The sequence below is a fragment of the Entelurus aequoreus genome, linkage group LG01 (genome assembly GCF_033978785.1).
Source record: "Entelurus aequoreus isolate RoL-2023_Sb linkage group LG01, RoL_Eaeq_v1.1, whole genome shotgun sequence".
In the NCBI taxonomy this organism is placed as follows: Eukaryota; Metazoa; Chordata; class Actinopteri; order Syngnathiformes; family Syngnathidae; genus Entelurus; species Entelurus aequoreus.
Genome location: NC_084731.1, coordinates 58,629,269 through 58,645,388, shown reverse-complemented (window position 1 = coordinate 58,645,388; position 16,120 = coordinate 58,629,269). Strand labels below are relative to the sequence as shown.

Sequence of the window (16,120 nt, the reverse complement as noted above, 5' to 3'; positions counted from 1 at the left end):
TTTATGACACCTACAGGAAGAGTCTACACCTACTTCTGCTTTTATTTCCGGTTTCGGCCACAGTTAAACTACACTCTAAAAAATGCTGGGTTGAAAACTACCCAAAATTGGGTAGTTTTTTACCCAGCTGCTGGGTAACTATTGCACCAAACCAACACTGGATTAATTTAACCCAGCAAGATGGGTTTCTTATTTAACGCAAAAAGATGGGTTGTGAGCATTCAACCCAAATGCTGGGTCATTTTAACTCCAATGCTGGGTTAATTCTCCAAAATAAATTGGTTGTTTTCATGTTTTTTTGTAGTCCAAACGTCATAATGATTTATGACACCTACAGGAAGAACCTACACCTACTTCTGCTTTCATTTCCGGTTTCAGCCACAGTTAAACTACACTCTAAAAATACTGGGTTGAAAACTACCCAAAATTGGGTAGTTTTTTACCTGGCTGCTGGGTAGCTATTGGACCAAACCAACGCTGGGTTGATCTAACCCAGCACGATGGGTTTCTTATTTAACCCAGAAAGATGGGTTATGTACATTCAACCCAAATGTTGGGTTATTTTAACTGCAATGCTGGGTTAATTCTACAAAATAAATTGGTAATTTGCACGTTTTTTGTAATCAAAACTTCATAATGATTTATGACACCTACAGGAAGAACCTACACATACTTCTGCTTTTATTTCCGGTTTCAGCCATGGTTTCGATCCCAGTATTTGAGTAAAAAAAACAAAAAAAAACCAACATAATTTTTTAGTGGGTAGAGACAGATCAGTAAGAGATGTGGACATAATAAATCCACACCTACTGAATCCCTTGTCTCCTTCCTTAAAGCAGTTGTGACGTGTTGTGTTGCTCTAAATTATGAAATGAATGAATGTTTGCCATTGGGCCATCCTGATAGACTATAAGGAATTAGGAAATGAATTTCCCAAGCAAACCCTAACAAGCTGCTACATGGATGGATGAGGTCAGAGAGTGCTGTTTATAAGTCTGCCACAAGATGGCAGCAGATCTTACCGACAGTTCTTGAAGTCCCACCTCCAGTCTTGTCTTCATATCAGAATCAGCTTTTTTGGCCAAGTATGTTCCTAGAAAACAGACTTGTTTCTTCCGCAGTGTTAAAAATATGACTTATTGAGAACAATTGTCATGTTTAAACATCACAACCATGAGCTGGAGATGACATTTACATGTGGTTCTGTTGTGGTCTACTTGCTGTGATGCTTCCCCTGGCCACAGTCTATTTCTGAGTACTGCTCACCACGATGCACGTCCAGATAAGGATGCCATTTTTCCGAGGGAGAGCACAGTGACTTCACACGCTGCAAAATGTGAGATATCAGGATTTGTAGAAGGAAGGCAGACTGTTGGGTTTCTTCCTTCTTCACTCATCTTCAATGAATACTCCAGTTGTATATATATGAAAGATGATGGTTTATTTTAAGGATGGTTCAGTACAATGCCTCACAGCACCGGGAAACAAAACATCGGTAACTGTGGAAAATAGAACACAACTCCATCGAACTTTTCTGTGTGTGTCACGTCATTTCCTGGCGCGCAGTGAACCGGAAGAGATCATGTGACGATAGCGTGGATGAACCGGCACTACCGTATACAACCCATTGGAGGCGCATAACAACAACGGCAAGCCTCTCTTCTCATGATACACAGAAACAGCATTAATAACAATGAGATCACATTTACTCAACACCCCCCCTTGATCTCATGACCATGAAACAGTGAAACACATTAGTTTCCAAAAAAGAATAATTTGAATTTTTCAATCTTGGCTCTTGTAGTAGGTTTTGTTAAGATGTCTGCAACCATGTCTTCTGTAGGACAGCAGACTAATGAAATTTTCCCTTCAGTGAGTGCCTCACGAATGAAATGATATTTAACATCAATATGTTTGGACCTCTGTCTATTAACTGGATTTTTGCTCAACAAAAGAGCCCCTTGATTGTCTCCATGAATTGTTGTACAATCATACAAACATTTGTCCATGCCACTCAACAGTTGGGTGATATAAATACTTTCTCGTGTAGTGGTGGATAAGCCAATATATTCAGCTTCACAAGTTGACAATGCAACTGTTGGTTGTTTCTTTGATTTCCAGGATATAGCTGGACCTTGTTTTGTTAGACCGAAACAATATCCACTAGTGCTGCGTCGGTCTTCCACTGATGATGCCCAGTCTGAATCGCTAAATGCAATCAGGTTGAGGCCTTCCTCACTTTTCTTGAAACTTAGTTCAAAGTCATGTGTACCCTTGAGATACCTTAGCACATGTTTGGCAGCAACTAGATCCTGTGCTGTTGGCTTTGCCAATGTTTGTGATAACCTACCAACAATCCAGCTGATATCTGGTCTGGTGCAGGTCATGGCATAGATCAAACTACCAATGATTTCACGGTATTCTTTGGGGTTTACCACCTCGGTAGTGTCAAACTCATTTTCATTTGTAGTGCTCAGTTCTACTTTCTGTTCAGAAGGAGTGCTTCTAGGTTTGCATTCTGACATGCCAAATCTTTCAAGCATCTTTTGTATGTACATCTTTTGATCCATTTTGACTTCATTCTGTTTCTGTTCAAAATGAATACCCAGGAAAAAAGATATCTTACCCAGGTCTTTCATGTTGAATTTGGCTTTCATTGTGTCTTTGAATTGCTCAAGTGCTTCTTTGCTACTTGCAGCAATGATCAGGTCGTCCACCCAGATGATAACAATGACTGTTTCATTTTCTGTTTGTTTTCGGTAGACACAATGATCAGATAGGTTTCTTTTGAAATTGTTTTGCTCTAAATGGTCATTTAGAAGTTTTTACCAATTTTTTCCTGATTGTTTTAGGCCATAGATTGATTTCTTCAACCTAAATACTAGTTTTTCACCTGTGTCCGATGTTTTCTGAAAACCTTCTGGTTGTTCTAGGTATATCTCTTCATCAATGGGGGCATGTAAATATGCCGTTTTCACATCCATCTGGTGGATGGTGAGGTCATTTTGGACAGCTATTTGCATCAATGCACGCACAGAAGTAATGTCTGCGGTTGGTGCAAATGTTTCTTGATAATCTATACCTTCAGTTTGACTGTATCCTTTGGCAACATATCTAGCTTTGAAAAGCTGTCCTTTCTCTGTGTTTTCTTTGAGGGCATAAACCCACTTTCCGCCTACTGTATTTTTCCCTTTTGGTAATGTTGTTAGTTCAAATGTGTCATTTTCTTTGAGAGATGCCAACTCGTCTTTCATGGCTTTTTCCCAGCTGGCTGCCTCTGATGACATCAGGGTGTCTTCATACGTCTGTGGGACTCCACACACTGCCCTGCAACAGTGATCAATAACGTCATGGCTTTCATTGATATCATCAATGTTTGTTACATATTCCTCTAAGTATTTTGGAGGAACAATTCTCTCTCTCTTTGGGTAACGACCTCTTTGTTCTGTTCTAGTCTCTGTGTTAGTTGTGGCATCATCTAACACCACATCCTCCTCTACTTCCAGAGTTTGTGTTTGGTTATCAACATCATTTTGATCTACAGTTTGATTTTCGAGGCTCACTGATTTTTCTGACACAGTGTCAGGTAGTTTGGTTTAATTGCTTTCGCAATCTGGGATTTCCAAGTCATACGCATTTGTTTGTGTCTCTTTTTCTGCAGTGTTCTTTTTGGTGAATTTTACCAGTCTGTGTTTTGACACCTTTCTTGACTGTGGATCGTAGACCAAGTATGCTGGACTATTTTTACTATAGCCCACAAATACTCCTTTCTCACACCTTGGTTCAAGTTTCTTGTGACTGTGAGTGTATGCGTAACACTCCGAGCCAAACACCCACATTTTTGAAATCTTGGGCTTCTTTCCAGTTAGCATGAAATATGGTGTGTTCTTTGTTCTGTCATTGTAACATCTGTTCCGAATGTGGGCGGCACTTTGAACAGCATAAGGCCATAATGTTTTTGGTTACTCTTTTTCTAGTAGCATACACCTTGCCATTTCAAACAGTGTTCGCCACTGTCTTTCAGCTGTACCGTTTTGATGAGGAGAATAAGGTGATGAGGTTTCATGTCTGATACCTTTCTCTCTCAAAAGTGTTTGAAAAACGTTTCCAGTGAACTCAGTTCCATTATCTGAGTGCATACATTTTATGTTGCCATATGGGGAAACGTCTGCAATGAACTTCTCTGTCGCAAGGGTAGTTTCACTCTTATTTTTCAAGAAGTAAACAAATACTGCCCCTGAATAATCATCAGTAAATGAGACTGAATATGTATGCCCATCTAATCCAATGGGGTCAATGGGACCGGCCAGGTCAGTGTGCACCAGCTCTAGGGGTGCACTAGCTTTGACATCAGGTAATTTGTTCCTAGTGTTAGTGAATTTTCCTTGTGTACAAATGTTACATTCTATTTTTGCATCTCCTGTAACTGTCATGCCTGTCACAACATTTTGAAGCTTCAACACATCATTCATATTGCAGTGCCCCAAGATCTCGTGCCATGTTTTCACATCACAACATAGATTCACTTTGTCTTTTGACATCATGTCATGCACAGAATCATCATACGGTTTTTGATGGTTTACCGTTTTGAGGTATTACAGTCTCTCGTGTACTTCTACCTTGAAGGTGTTTCCTTCTTTTGTGATGAGCCGGTTTTGTTCTTCTCCGAAGATCACTTGAGCTCCATTAGTCGTGGCTGCTTTTACCGACATGAAGTCTTGTGGGTAGGTTGGGATGAACAAGGCGTTCTTCAGTGTGACGGGGACACTTCTCCCCTCTGTGTTGCGTAGAAGAACCACTGCATCGCCTCTCTTCAGCGCCACGTTGTTCTTCCTTGTTCCATCGGCCAACTCCATGTAGTGTTTGTTTGGGTTAAAAGTCTCATCAAATCGTGTGAATTTGCTCTTCTCAGTGATTATGTGTGACGTCGCCCCACAGTCCACCATCAGTCCATTTTGTTTGATGCCGTCTGGAAGCACCAAATGACTGGCTTGGAACACAAAGGAGGTGCCAATTTCCTTTGAATCTTCTTCTTTCTCCATAGTTTGTTTAGCAGAGTCAGGCTTGGTTTTCCTTCTGCACGTCGCGTCTGTATGTGTTGTGCTTCGGTGGTAGTTGCACCACTTTGGTGTTGTTTTGTGGGGACAATTTTTCGAGAAATGTCCACGATTCCCACATCCATAACAGGTCGCTGACGCTATGTCCACTTTCATTACGTTGTCTGATTTTGGTTTGTGTTCAAATTTCTCTGTCTCTTCGTAGCTTCGTAGTTTGCTCTTGAACTCCACAAAAGTCACTTCATTGTTGCTCTGTGTCATGTGAATGACGAATGGTTTGTATGGTTCCGGTAGGCCCCGCAGAACCATAGCAATGCTCAACTCATCGCTTATTACTTGCTTTGTATTTATTAAAGCAGTCACTATCTTTTCGGCTCTAATGAAGTAGTCTGTAATAGTTTCTTCTGAGTCTTTCTTTAGGGAACACAATTCGTTGTACAGGGAAATAATTCTTGGCTTACCATCACTGGCATAATGGCGCCGTAAAATTTGTAGTGCTTTGCGACCATCGTCAGCAGCGTCTCTCATCACCAACGACAGACTTTTGTCGTCTAGGAACTGGATTAGCTCTGCAAAGCATTCTGCATTCTTCTCTGGGTCCACCTCACCAGAGGAAAGTATTGTGTCCTTTAAACGTTCAAGTCTCATGTGACCAACAAATTTTACTTCCCAAAGTTCGTAGTTGTCCTCGTCTCCATCGAAGATCAGGCGCTGCCATCTTCCTCCCGTTGCACGTCTGGGCCCATAACCTGTTGGGTTTCTTCCTTCTTCACTCATCTTCAATGAATACTCCAGTTGTATATATATGAAAGATGATGGTTTATTTTAAGGATGGTTCAGTATAATGCCTCACAGCACCGGGAAACAAAACATCGGTAACTGTGGAAAATAGAACACAACTCCATCAAACTTTTCTGTGTGTGTCACGTCATTTCCTGGCGCGCAGTGAACCGGAAGAGATCACGTGACGATAGCGTGGATGAACCGGCACTACCGTATATAACCTATTGGAGGCGCATAACAACAACGGCAAGCGTCTCTTCTCATGATACACAGAAACAGCATTAATAACAATGAGATCACATTTACTCAACACAGACACAAACACACACACACACACACACACACACACACACACACACACACACACACACACACACACACGCACGCACGCACGCACGCACGCACGCACGCACACACACACACACACACACACACACACACACACACACACACACACACACACATACACACACACACACACACACACACACACACACACACACACACACACACACACACACACACACACACACACACACACACACACACACCTCCGCTGCATTCCCCTGCACTTTTATCAGCTTCCAGGATGAACGCGACCATGCACCATCCCAGAGCGAGAGCCCAAACCGGGTAGTGGACTGTGCCATAAGTGGGGGGCGTGAAGGTCAGCAGAGACCAGATCAGGATCACCTGTGCCAAGAAACATTGTTGGTTACGACTCCAGCGGAGGGATATCGACAAAGTGGCATTTGGAAATGAACAAAGCCCGTACTCGACACAAGTCGAATAAAGACGGGCCTTTTATTATGAGATTTAAATGTTTATTATTTGGACACCCTCCCCAAGCCAGGCAGTTTTTCCTCCTCTAAAATATTGGGTTGTATTGGTAACCCAATTTTGGGTTACCAAAATAACCCACTATGTTTTGGTGTTTTGGTAACCCAATTTTGGATTACCAAAATAACCCAATATTTTTTTGGTGTTTTGGTAACCAAATTTTGGTTACCATAACAACCCAATATGTTTTGGTGTTTTGGTAACCCAATTTTGGTTATCAAAATAACCCAATATGTTTTGGAGTTTTGGTAAACCAATTTTGGTTTACCAAAATAACCCAATATGTTTGGTGTTTTGGTAACCCCATTTTGTTTACCATAATAACCCAATATGTTTTGGTAACCTAATTTTGGTTATCAAAAATACCCAATATGTGTTGCTAACCCAATTTTGGGTTACCAAAATACCCTAATATTTTTTAGTATTTTGATAAAGGAATTTTGGGTTACCAAAACAACCTAATATGTTTTAGTGTTTTGGTAACCCAGTTTTGGCTTACCAAAATAACCCGATATGTTTTGGTGTTTTTGTAACCCAATTTTGGGTTACCAAAATAACCCAATATGTTTTGGTATTTTGGTAAAATAATTTTGGGTTACCAAAATAACCTAATATGTTTTAGTGTTTTGGTTACCCAGTTTTGGGTTAACAAAATAACTCAATATGTTTTGGTGTTTTGGTAACCCAATTTTGGGTTACCAAAATAACCCAATATGTTTTGGTATTTTGGTAATCCAATTTTGGTTACCATAATAACCCAATATGTTTGGTGTTTTGGTAACCCAATTTGGCTATCAAAATAACCTAATATGTTTTGGTATTTTGGTAACGGAATTTTTGGTTACCAAAATAACCTAATATGTTTTAGTGTTTTGGTAACCCAATTTGGCCCATAAATGAGTGTGTCCATGGTGATGCCACGTATAGTACACGCAAAATCCTTATTTCAATACGGCGGTTTGCACCACTTAACAATTGCACACACAATTTTAGTAGATCGCATTCAACACGCCCACTAATAGTACACACTGTTTTATAGATTGCACACTCTGTTTAGCGCGTGGTATTAGGATCTTAATAAATCAGGCTAACAGTCTTGGTAAATCACTCACAACATGCCCACTAATAGTACGTGCAATTAATTTTTTTTCCACCTTAACCCTCCTATTGACCTCGATTTTTGCCTACACCATCGTTCCTCAGGGGTCACATAGACCCCAGAGATGTAAAGCTCTATAAGTTGTTGTGTGTGGGAGTAAGACACATGATCCAATTGACTTTTTTGTGCTCCCAAGTCTTCTGAACACAGAGAAGTCAACTCTGAGTCGATCTGACCATCATACACTGAATTATTGTTGTTTGAATACCGTTTGGTGTCAAATTTGACCGTTTTTTATTGATTTTTTGGCACACTACGCCCCCCCCCCCAGATAACCTCCCAGTGGTAAACCACTTATTTGTGCTCCTAGGTCCCCTGAACACAAAGAAACAAATTGTGAGTCAATCCAACCATCTTAGACCGAGTTATCGCAGTTTGAATACTGTTAGGCGGCCATCATTGAATGTGACCGAATTGTATTAATTGTATGGTGTTGTTGTTGTTGTTGTTTTTTGCCATTTAGATTGCACTTAGTCAGGCTTCTACCCTAAGACCAGCTATAGCTCTTAGGGTCATGGAAGCACGCAAACCCCCTGACCACGATAAGGTGGCAATCCTCCAGGGGGAAGTTTTTTATAACTTTTTTTTTTTTTCTTTTTTTTTTTCTTTTTTTTTTTTTTCAACAACAACAAATATCTGACCGTTGGCCATTTGGAGTGTCCATTTGAAAATAACAATATTCGTCTCACTCTCCAAGAAAGGGTCAAGCACAAACCCTCTGACCAGGATAAGGTGGCAATCCTCAATGGGGGAAGTTTTTTTATTACTCTTTATATTTTGTATTTTTTTTTTTTTTGTTTTGTTTTTTTTCAACAACAACAAATATCTGACCATTGGCCGGCCATTTGGAGTGTCCATATTTGAAGAAAAAAATAACAAGACAGTAGGCTATTTACCAAAAATATTGTCTTATTTCAAAAAAACTAAAATACTGTAAAAGTCTGCCACTCCTATTTTTTCACAGACTGCAAAAAGTAGCCTAGAGTCTACCTCTCTCAAGAAATGTAAAACAAATGAAAAATGGCAATATTCATCCCCCACTCTCCAAGAAAGGGTAAAGCACTACTGGGCACATGATCCACAACGGATGTGCTCCTTGCAGATGTATTTGCCACATCCCCCACATGTATTAGTTGTCTTGTTATCGTTCCTAGTGGAACAGATCTGGCACCTGCCTCGTTTTTGCCCTCTGGCCACTGGAGGATTGGAGGTGTGTGCCTCCCTCTGAACATCCTCCACTATCACCACAGCAGCCGCTGAGGCTCTTGGTAGGACAACTCTTCGTGCAATTTGGGGTTGCACCAGCGCGTACCCCAGCTGTTCCAGGAACAGCCTCCTCCGGTACAGCTTTTCGCTGTTCCAGCCTTCACTGATCTCCCTCCAAAGCACAAAAGCGTTGTAGGCACTCACATCGATGATGTTGAAGAATACAACAAGGGGCCATCGTGCAGTCATGCGTCGGCAGCTGTACGTGCCTGTGACTTTATCCAGGTTGTCAACACCACCCTTTGTGGCATTGTAGTCCAACACCATTTGTGGCTTCTTGTCCTCCCTGGTGCTGAGCTGGGCATCCTTGTGCATCGTACTCATGAGCACAACGTTCTTCCCTTTCTTGGGGCAATACGAAACAGCTGTGGCGTTCTCAGTGAAGGCAAACACTGAGGATGTAGCCTGTCTGTTCTTGATTGCAACAAGCTCAGAGGGAAGCTCTGGCTTGTTCTTGCGGACTGTCCCCAGCATGGTGACTTTCCGCTTTGCGAGTTCTTCACCAAGGGCATAGGAGGTGAAGAAGTTGTCGCACGTTATATTGTGCCCCTCCAGTCCCTCAGCCATGTCCAGGACAACCCTCATGCCCTGATTTTTTTCAGGTGCTTCCCCAGGGGCTTTGCCGGTGTAGACCTGCATATTCCAGGCATAGCTCGACTGGGCATCACATGCTGCCCATATTTTAATGCCGTATTTGGCTGGTTTACTCGGGATGTACTGTCTAAATGGACAGCGGCCACGAAACGCCACCAGACATTCATCCACAGTCACATGGGGGCCTGGGTTGTAAAGCAATGGCAGTTGCTGAACCCACTTGTCCCATACATCCCGGATAGCTGCCAGCTTGTCATGTTCTCTCCGGCCCTGTCTTTTCTCTCTGTCATCGAACCGTAGGACACGAGACATAATATGGAATTTCTTCAGAGACATGGTGGCTGGGAAGATGGCCCTTCCAGTCTCTTTATTCCACAGGCTTTCTGCTGCCTCGCCTTTGGACTTGTACACGCCCCCCAAAATGAGCAACCCGATGTATGCCTGCAAGTCAATTGCATCGATCGGCTTCCAACTGTCCCCAAACACACGACTCCCCTCTAAATTGGTCATCAAGAGTACATGGTTCTCAATTGATGGTGTCATGAGGAGCTCAAATGCAGATTTTATGTCTTGGACACGGCTAATCGCATATCGGGTTGGGCCTGGAACCATTTTGATGACATTACCAGCACTAAGTCTACCCTGCCGTTGACGTGGGGCAGGGGACCACGACAACTTTCCATTTTTGGACAGGAAAATGTCTGCTGGTGTTCCAGTGTTGACAGGAACTTCAGCATCAAGGGTCTCATCCTCATCAGAGGACGATGCCCCATAATCAGGGTCTTCCACAACATTGTCTTCGATTTCAGACACATTTTCCTCTATGTCTACCTCTTCACTAAAAACCTGATCCAAAACCTCCTGGACAGAGAACGTCTTGTGGTTTGGCATCATCAAACTCAAAACAAGAGAGAGAGAGAGAGAGTATATCACAAACAGCAGCAGAGAAATGGTTTAGAAGGCAAACTCGAAACAAGAGAGAGAGAGAGAGTATATCACAAACAGCAGCAGAGAAATGGTTTAGAAGGCAAACTCGAAACAAGAGAGAGAGAGAGAGAGTATATCACAAACAGCAGCAGAGACAGCAGCAGAGAAATGGTTTAGAAGGCTGCTATGCGAGTGCTTTTATATGTTTGCTCCTCCCCCCTCCCCTCCTCCTGTTCTCACACGGCGCGGGAACGGAATGTTTGAACTGTTCCGACATCCCGCCATTCCGACAGAGTATAAATTATAAATTTATTTTCAAGACCATTTATCTCAGTGGTTTCTGCATCAATTACTAATAAAGATCTACTCACTGCTTTTTTCTGTGTTCAGGGGACTTAGGAGCACAAATAAATGGTTTCCTACTGGGATGTTCGAGGTAGAAAAACGCTAAAATGGCCACCAAACGCTACTCAAACCACACTAGTTCAGCATGTAATAGTCAGATAAACTCACAGTGATTGTTCCATTTCATTTCTTGTGTGACACTTATATGGAAAACTGAGTTTATATGTATTTGTACGTTCAGAAATTACGAAAATCACTTTTGGTCACATTCAAGACCAAGCCTAACAGTATTCAAACTGCAATAACTCGGTCTATGATGGTTGGATTGACTCACTATTTGTTTCTTTGTGTTCAGGGGACTTAGGAGCACACATAAGTAATTTCCCACTGGGGGGTATTTGGTGGGGGGGGGGTGCAATGTGCCGAAATATCTATGGAAAACTGTCAAAATGGCTGCCAAACGATATTAAACCAACAATAATTCAGTGTATGATGGTCAGATCAACTCACAATTGAATTCTCTGTGTTCAGATCACTTGGGAGCACAAAAAAGTCAATTGGATCATGTGTCTCACTCTAACACACAAAGACTTATAGTGCTTTCCAATCCTGGGGTCTATATGACCCCTGAGGAACGATGGCGTGGTCAAAATGTGTACAGAGAAATGAGAAACAATCATGCAGTTGATTTTATATTTTTCTGTGTCTCCCTGATGGATTAGGAAAAGTCATGAAATATTAGGAAGAAAAACTAATGACAACCATCTTTTTAGAGACTCTCAAAATGCCTTGGGGTCCCTTGTGGGACCTTCTTCCACTTCATATTGATGTCTCCAGTTAAATAATATCACACCAGTATGACACAGGGACTAATGAAGAACCAGCACGCTCTCCACCAAAACCAGTAGCTGGAACTCCTGTAGCCAAGCATCATCTCTGCATCTATCATGAAACGGTTTCCACCTTTGGGAAAAAACAAAGATTTAAAGACACGACTCACTTTCATTGGCAGACATCTTCCAGTGTGTTATTTACCATAAATGTAGACCACACCCATGATCTCCAAGAGAGCCAAGATGAGCAGAACCCAACTGGCAACAAACTGGTCGATGAGAGTCACCTAGTATATTCCTGCCTATCACACACACACACATGTAAACACACATGTAAACACACACGTAAACACACATGTAAACACACACGTAAACACACAATGATTAGGTACGTTGACACACAAGAGGAGCAAACCTTTTCAGAACTTACCCGAGTGAGACAAGGTAGACCCAGCAGGTAGAGAAGCCCACTGGTGGCCATGGTGAGTGTGGCTTGTTTGGAGGTGAAGGTTTCAGGGAAGGAGTCAATCAGGCAGGTTGTGACCACCTCTAATTCCAAGAAGATATCAAACCTTTAAGACAAAGTTCTGGGACTGCATTGCTCTGGTCTCCAGTAGCTCACCAGAGGTTCAAATAATATTTGCTTAAACTCTTAGAGGCTGATCTACAGAGATCGAAATAGCACATGCTAAATAACACGTGCAAACTAGGGTTGCACCGATACCTGTATTTTGGTATCTGTACCAAAATTTATTTTGATACTTTCTAAAATAAAGTGGAAAACAAAACATTTCATTATTGGCTTAATTTTGACAGAAAAGCTTATGATGTATTAAATATGTTTCTTAATGCTATCAAAGAAGAATTTTAACAAAGTAGGTGTAAGTAAACAAAGGCTCCTAATTAGTCTGCTACCATGAATTGATTAACTTGGACCCCAACTTAAACAAGTTGAAAAACGTATTCAGGTGTTACCATTTAGTGGTCAATTGTACGGAATATGTACTGTACTGTGCAATATGCGGAATATGTACTGTACTGTACTGTGCAATCTACTAATAAAAGTTTCAATCAATCAATGCTGACATATGCAGTAACATATTGGGTCATTTCTGTTACTACATTATATATATATATATATATATATATATATATATATATATATATATATATATATATATATATATATATATATATATATATATATATATATATATATATACACTTGCAGTGTGTATATTGTACATATTACATATTGTTATGAAGGTGTCTGTTACTACATTACATATATACTTGCAGTGTGTATAATGCAGAGGTGTGGACTCGAGTCACATGACCTTGACTCGAGTCAGACTCTGAGTTATGAATTTGATTGATTGATTGATTGATTGAGACTTTTATTAGTAGGTTGCACAGTGAAGTACATATTCCGTAAAATTGACCACTAAATGGTAACACCCGAATAAGTTTTTCAACTTGTTTAAGTCGGGGTCCACTTAAATTGATTCATGATACAGATATATACTATCATATATACTATCATCATAATACAGTCATCACACAAGATAATCACATTGAATTATTTACATTATTTACAATCAGGGGTGTGGGGGGGGGGGGGGGTAGGATATGGACAGCAAGTAGTGGACATAGAGAGAGAGAGAGAGAGAGAGAAAGAGAGAGAGAGAGAGAGAGAGAGAGAGAGAGAGAGAGAGAGAGAGAGAGAGAGAGAGAGAGAGAGAGAGAGATCAGAAGGCATAAGAAAAAGTATCTGCATTGGATTGTTTACATTTGATTATTAGCAATCCGGGGAGGGTGTTAGTTTAGGGTTGTAGCTGCCTGGAGGTGAACTTTTATTGCGGTTTAGAAGGAGGATAGAGATGCCCTTTCTTTTATACCTGTTGGGAGCGCATTCCACATTGATGTGGCATAGAAAGGAATGAGTTAAGACCTTTGTTAGTTCGGAATCTGGGTTTAACGTGGTTAGTGGAGCTCCCCCTGGTGTTGTGGTTATGGCGGTCATTTACGTTAAGGAAGTAGTTTGACATGTACTTCGGTATCAGGGAGCTGTAGTGGATTTTATAGACTAGGCTCAGTGCAAGTTGTTTAACTCTGTCCTCCACCTTGAGCCAGCCCACTTTAGAGAAGTGGGTAGGAGTGAGGTGGGATCTGGGGTGGAGGTCTAGAAGTAACCTGACTAGCTTGTTCTGAGATGTTTGGAGTTTAGATTTGAGGGTTTTGGAGGTGCTAGGGTACCAGGAGGTGCATGCGTAATCGAAAAAGGGTTGAACGAGAGTTCCCGCCAGAATCCTCAAGGTGCTTTTGTTGACCAGAAAGGAGATTCTGTAGAGAAATATCGCTCGTTGGTTAACCTTTCTGATTACCTTGGTTGCCATTTTATCACAGGAAAGGTTAGCCTCTAGAATGGAACCTAGGTAGGTGACCTCATCTTTCCTGGCGATAACAATGTCACCCACTTTTATAGTGAAGTCGTTGACTTTCTTAAGGTTGATGTGGGACCCAAACAGGATGGATTCCGTTTTACCCAAGCGTATGGATAGCTTGTTGTCAGCGAGCCAGGTGCAAGTTCTACCGAGCTCAGCACTGAGGATTTTCTCCACCTGTGACTTGTCCTTGTCGGATACCAGCAGGGCAGAGTCATCCGTAAACAAAAACAATTCACAGTCGCATGCCGATGACATGTCATTTATGTATATTAGGAACAGTAAAGGTCCCAATATACTGCCTTGGGGGACTCCACAGCTCACAGAGAGGGGGGGGGGGGGGGGGGGTCACGGTGCCGTTCACCTCTACCACCTGCTCCCTCCCCTCCAAGTAAGAATGCATCCAGCTCCATGAGGTTTTGTTAAATCCGATTGCTCTGAGCTTATCCAACAGTATAGCATGGTTAACGGTGTCAAAGGCCTTCTGAAGGTCCAGCATGACCATGCCGCAGTATTTGCCCGCGTCCACCTCATGTTTGATGTGGTCGGTCAGATAGAGAAGGCATGTGTCAGTGGAGTGGTTAGTTCTGAAGCCGGATTGGAATTTGTACATGAGTTTATTAGTGGCAAGGTTACTATCGACCTGTTCATAAACTATTTTCTCCATTACTTTCGAAACGGAACTGAGAATAGAAACAGGTCGGTAATTGCCAGGTTCCAATTTGCTTCCTTTTTTAAAGAGGGGAGTTACTCTTGCTATCTTAAAATCTTTTGGTACTTGGCCTTGTGTAATTGATAGGTTTATTATGTGCGTGATGATCGGGGCAATGATGGAGGCAGAGTCCCTGAGGAATCTGGAGGGAATATTATCAAGGCCGGTGGCCTTGTTAGGGTGGAGCGCGCTCAATTTTTTAAACACCTCTTCAGCTGTGACCATTTCTAATTTGAAATCATCGTTGTAAACTCCTAGCTTTCTGTAGAAGGCTTTAATGTGTTCTACACCAAAGCGACCAGAGTGGTGGGACAGCTTGTTGACAAGAGTTGCGGCTATACTGGTGAAAAAAATGTTAAGTCTGCTAGCTACCTCCATTTTGTCTGTAATGAGGGAGTCACCCTCCTTGATGCTGATGTTGGTGAGTCTGGTTTTAAGTTTCTGGCTGCAACCAGGAAGCTGGTTGTTGAGAATTTTCCAGAGCTCACGTGGCTTATTTGTGTTTTCCTCTATTTTGTCGTTAATGTAATTTTTTTTTAAGGATTTAGTCAGGTTGGTTGACTTATTTCTTAATTTATTGCATTGCTTTTTGAGAGTTGAAAGGAGTAATTTGAGGTTGATATTATTGGGTTGTTTATCTACTTCTGTTTTACATTTTTGGTATTCAGAGTATTTTCTGTCTCTGTCTTTTATGGCAGCTAATAGATGACTTTAGACTCGACTTGACAAAATGTAAAGAGACTTGCAACTCGACTTAGACTTTAACATCAATGACTTGTGACTTCACTTGGACTTGAGCCTTTTGACTTGACATGACTTGCTACTTTCCCCAAAACCCAAAGATTAAAAAGTTATTCAGAAGCGCTCCGTATCTTTCATTTTGTTCTTGTCTGTCTATCAGCGTGTTGTGTGTGTCAGCGTGTGTGCTCTCAGTACAATAGCCAATCAAATTAGTTCTACTTTTTTTTCGTCCCAAAGCACTAATCTAATCAAATTGCAGGAAAACCAACGAAGAACAATTGTCAAATGACGCGCTAGTGAGAAAAAAATATGCCGTACGCGTATAAAAAGTACGACTTGGTCAACAAAAAATGAATTGCCGTATGCAAAACATGTACTTCGAATGCTACAGACGGAGACGCAACAACTTCCAACTTTGT

The 16,120-nt window shown here is 41.5% G+C and overlaps 1 protein-coding gene across 1 annotated transcript in view; it reads right to left on the bottom strand.

Moving 5' to 3' along the window:
* Positions 1–1,213: 1,213 nt before the first annotated feature.
* LOC133646144 (sodium- and chloride-dependent neutral and basic amino acid transporter B(0+)-like) overlaps positions 1,214–16,120 on the bottom strand; it is a 28,378-nt gene continuing 13,471 nt past the window's right edge. The window contains 6 exon segments of the mRNA XM_062041267.1: positions 1,214–1,327; positions 6,392–6,428; positions 6,430–6,533; positions 11,825–11,934; positions 12,007–12,106; positions 12,235–12,353. Of these exon segments, the coding sequence (XP_061897251.1) occupies positions 1,214–1,327; positions 6,392–6,428; positions 6,430–6,533; positions 11,825–11,934; positions 12,007–12,106; positions 12,235–12,353 (584 nt within the window).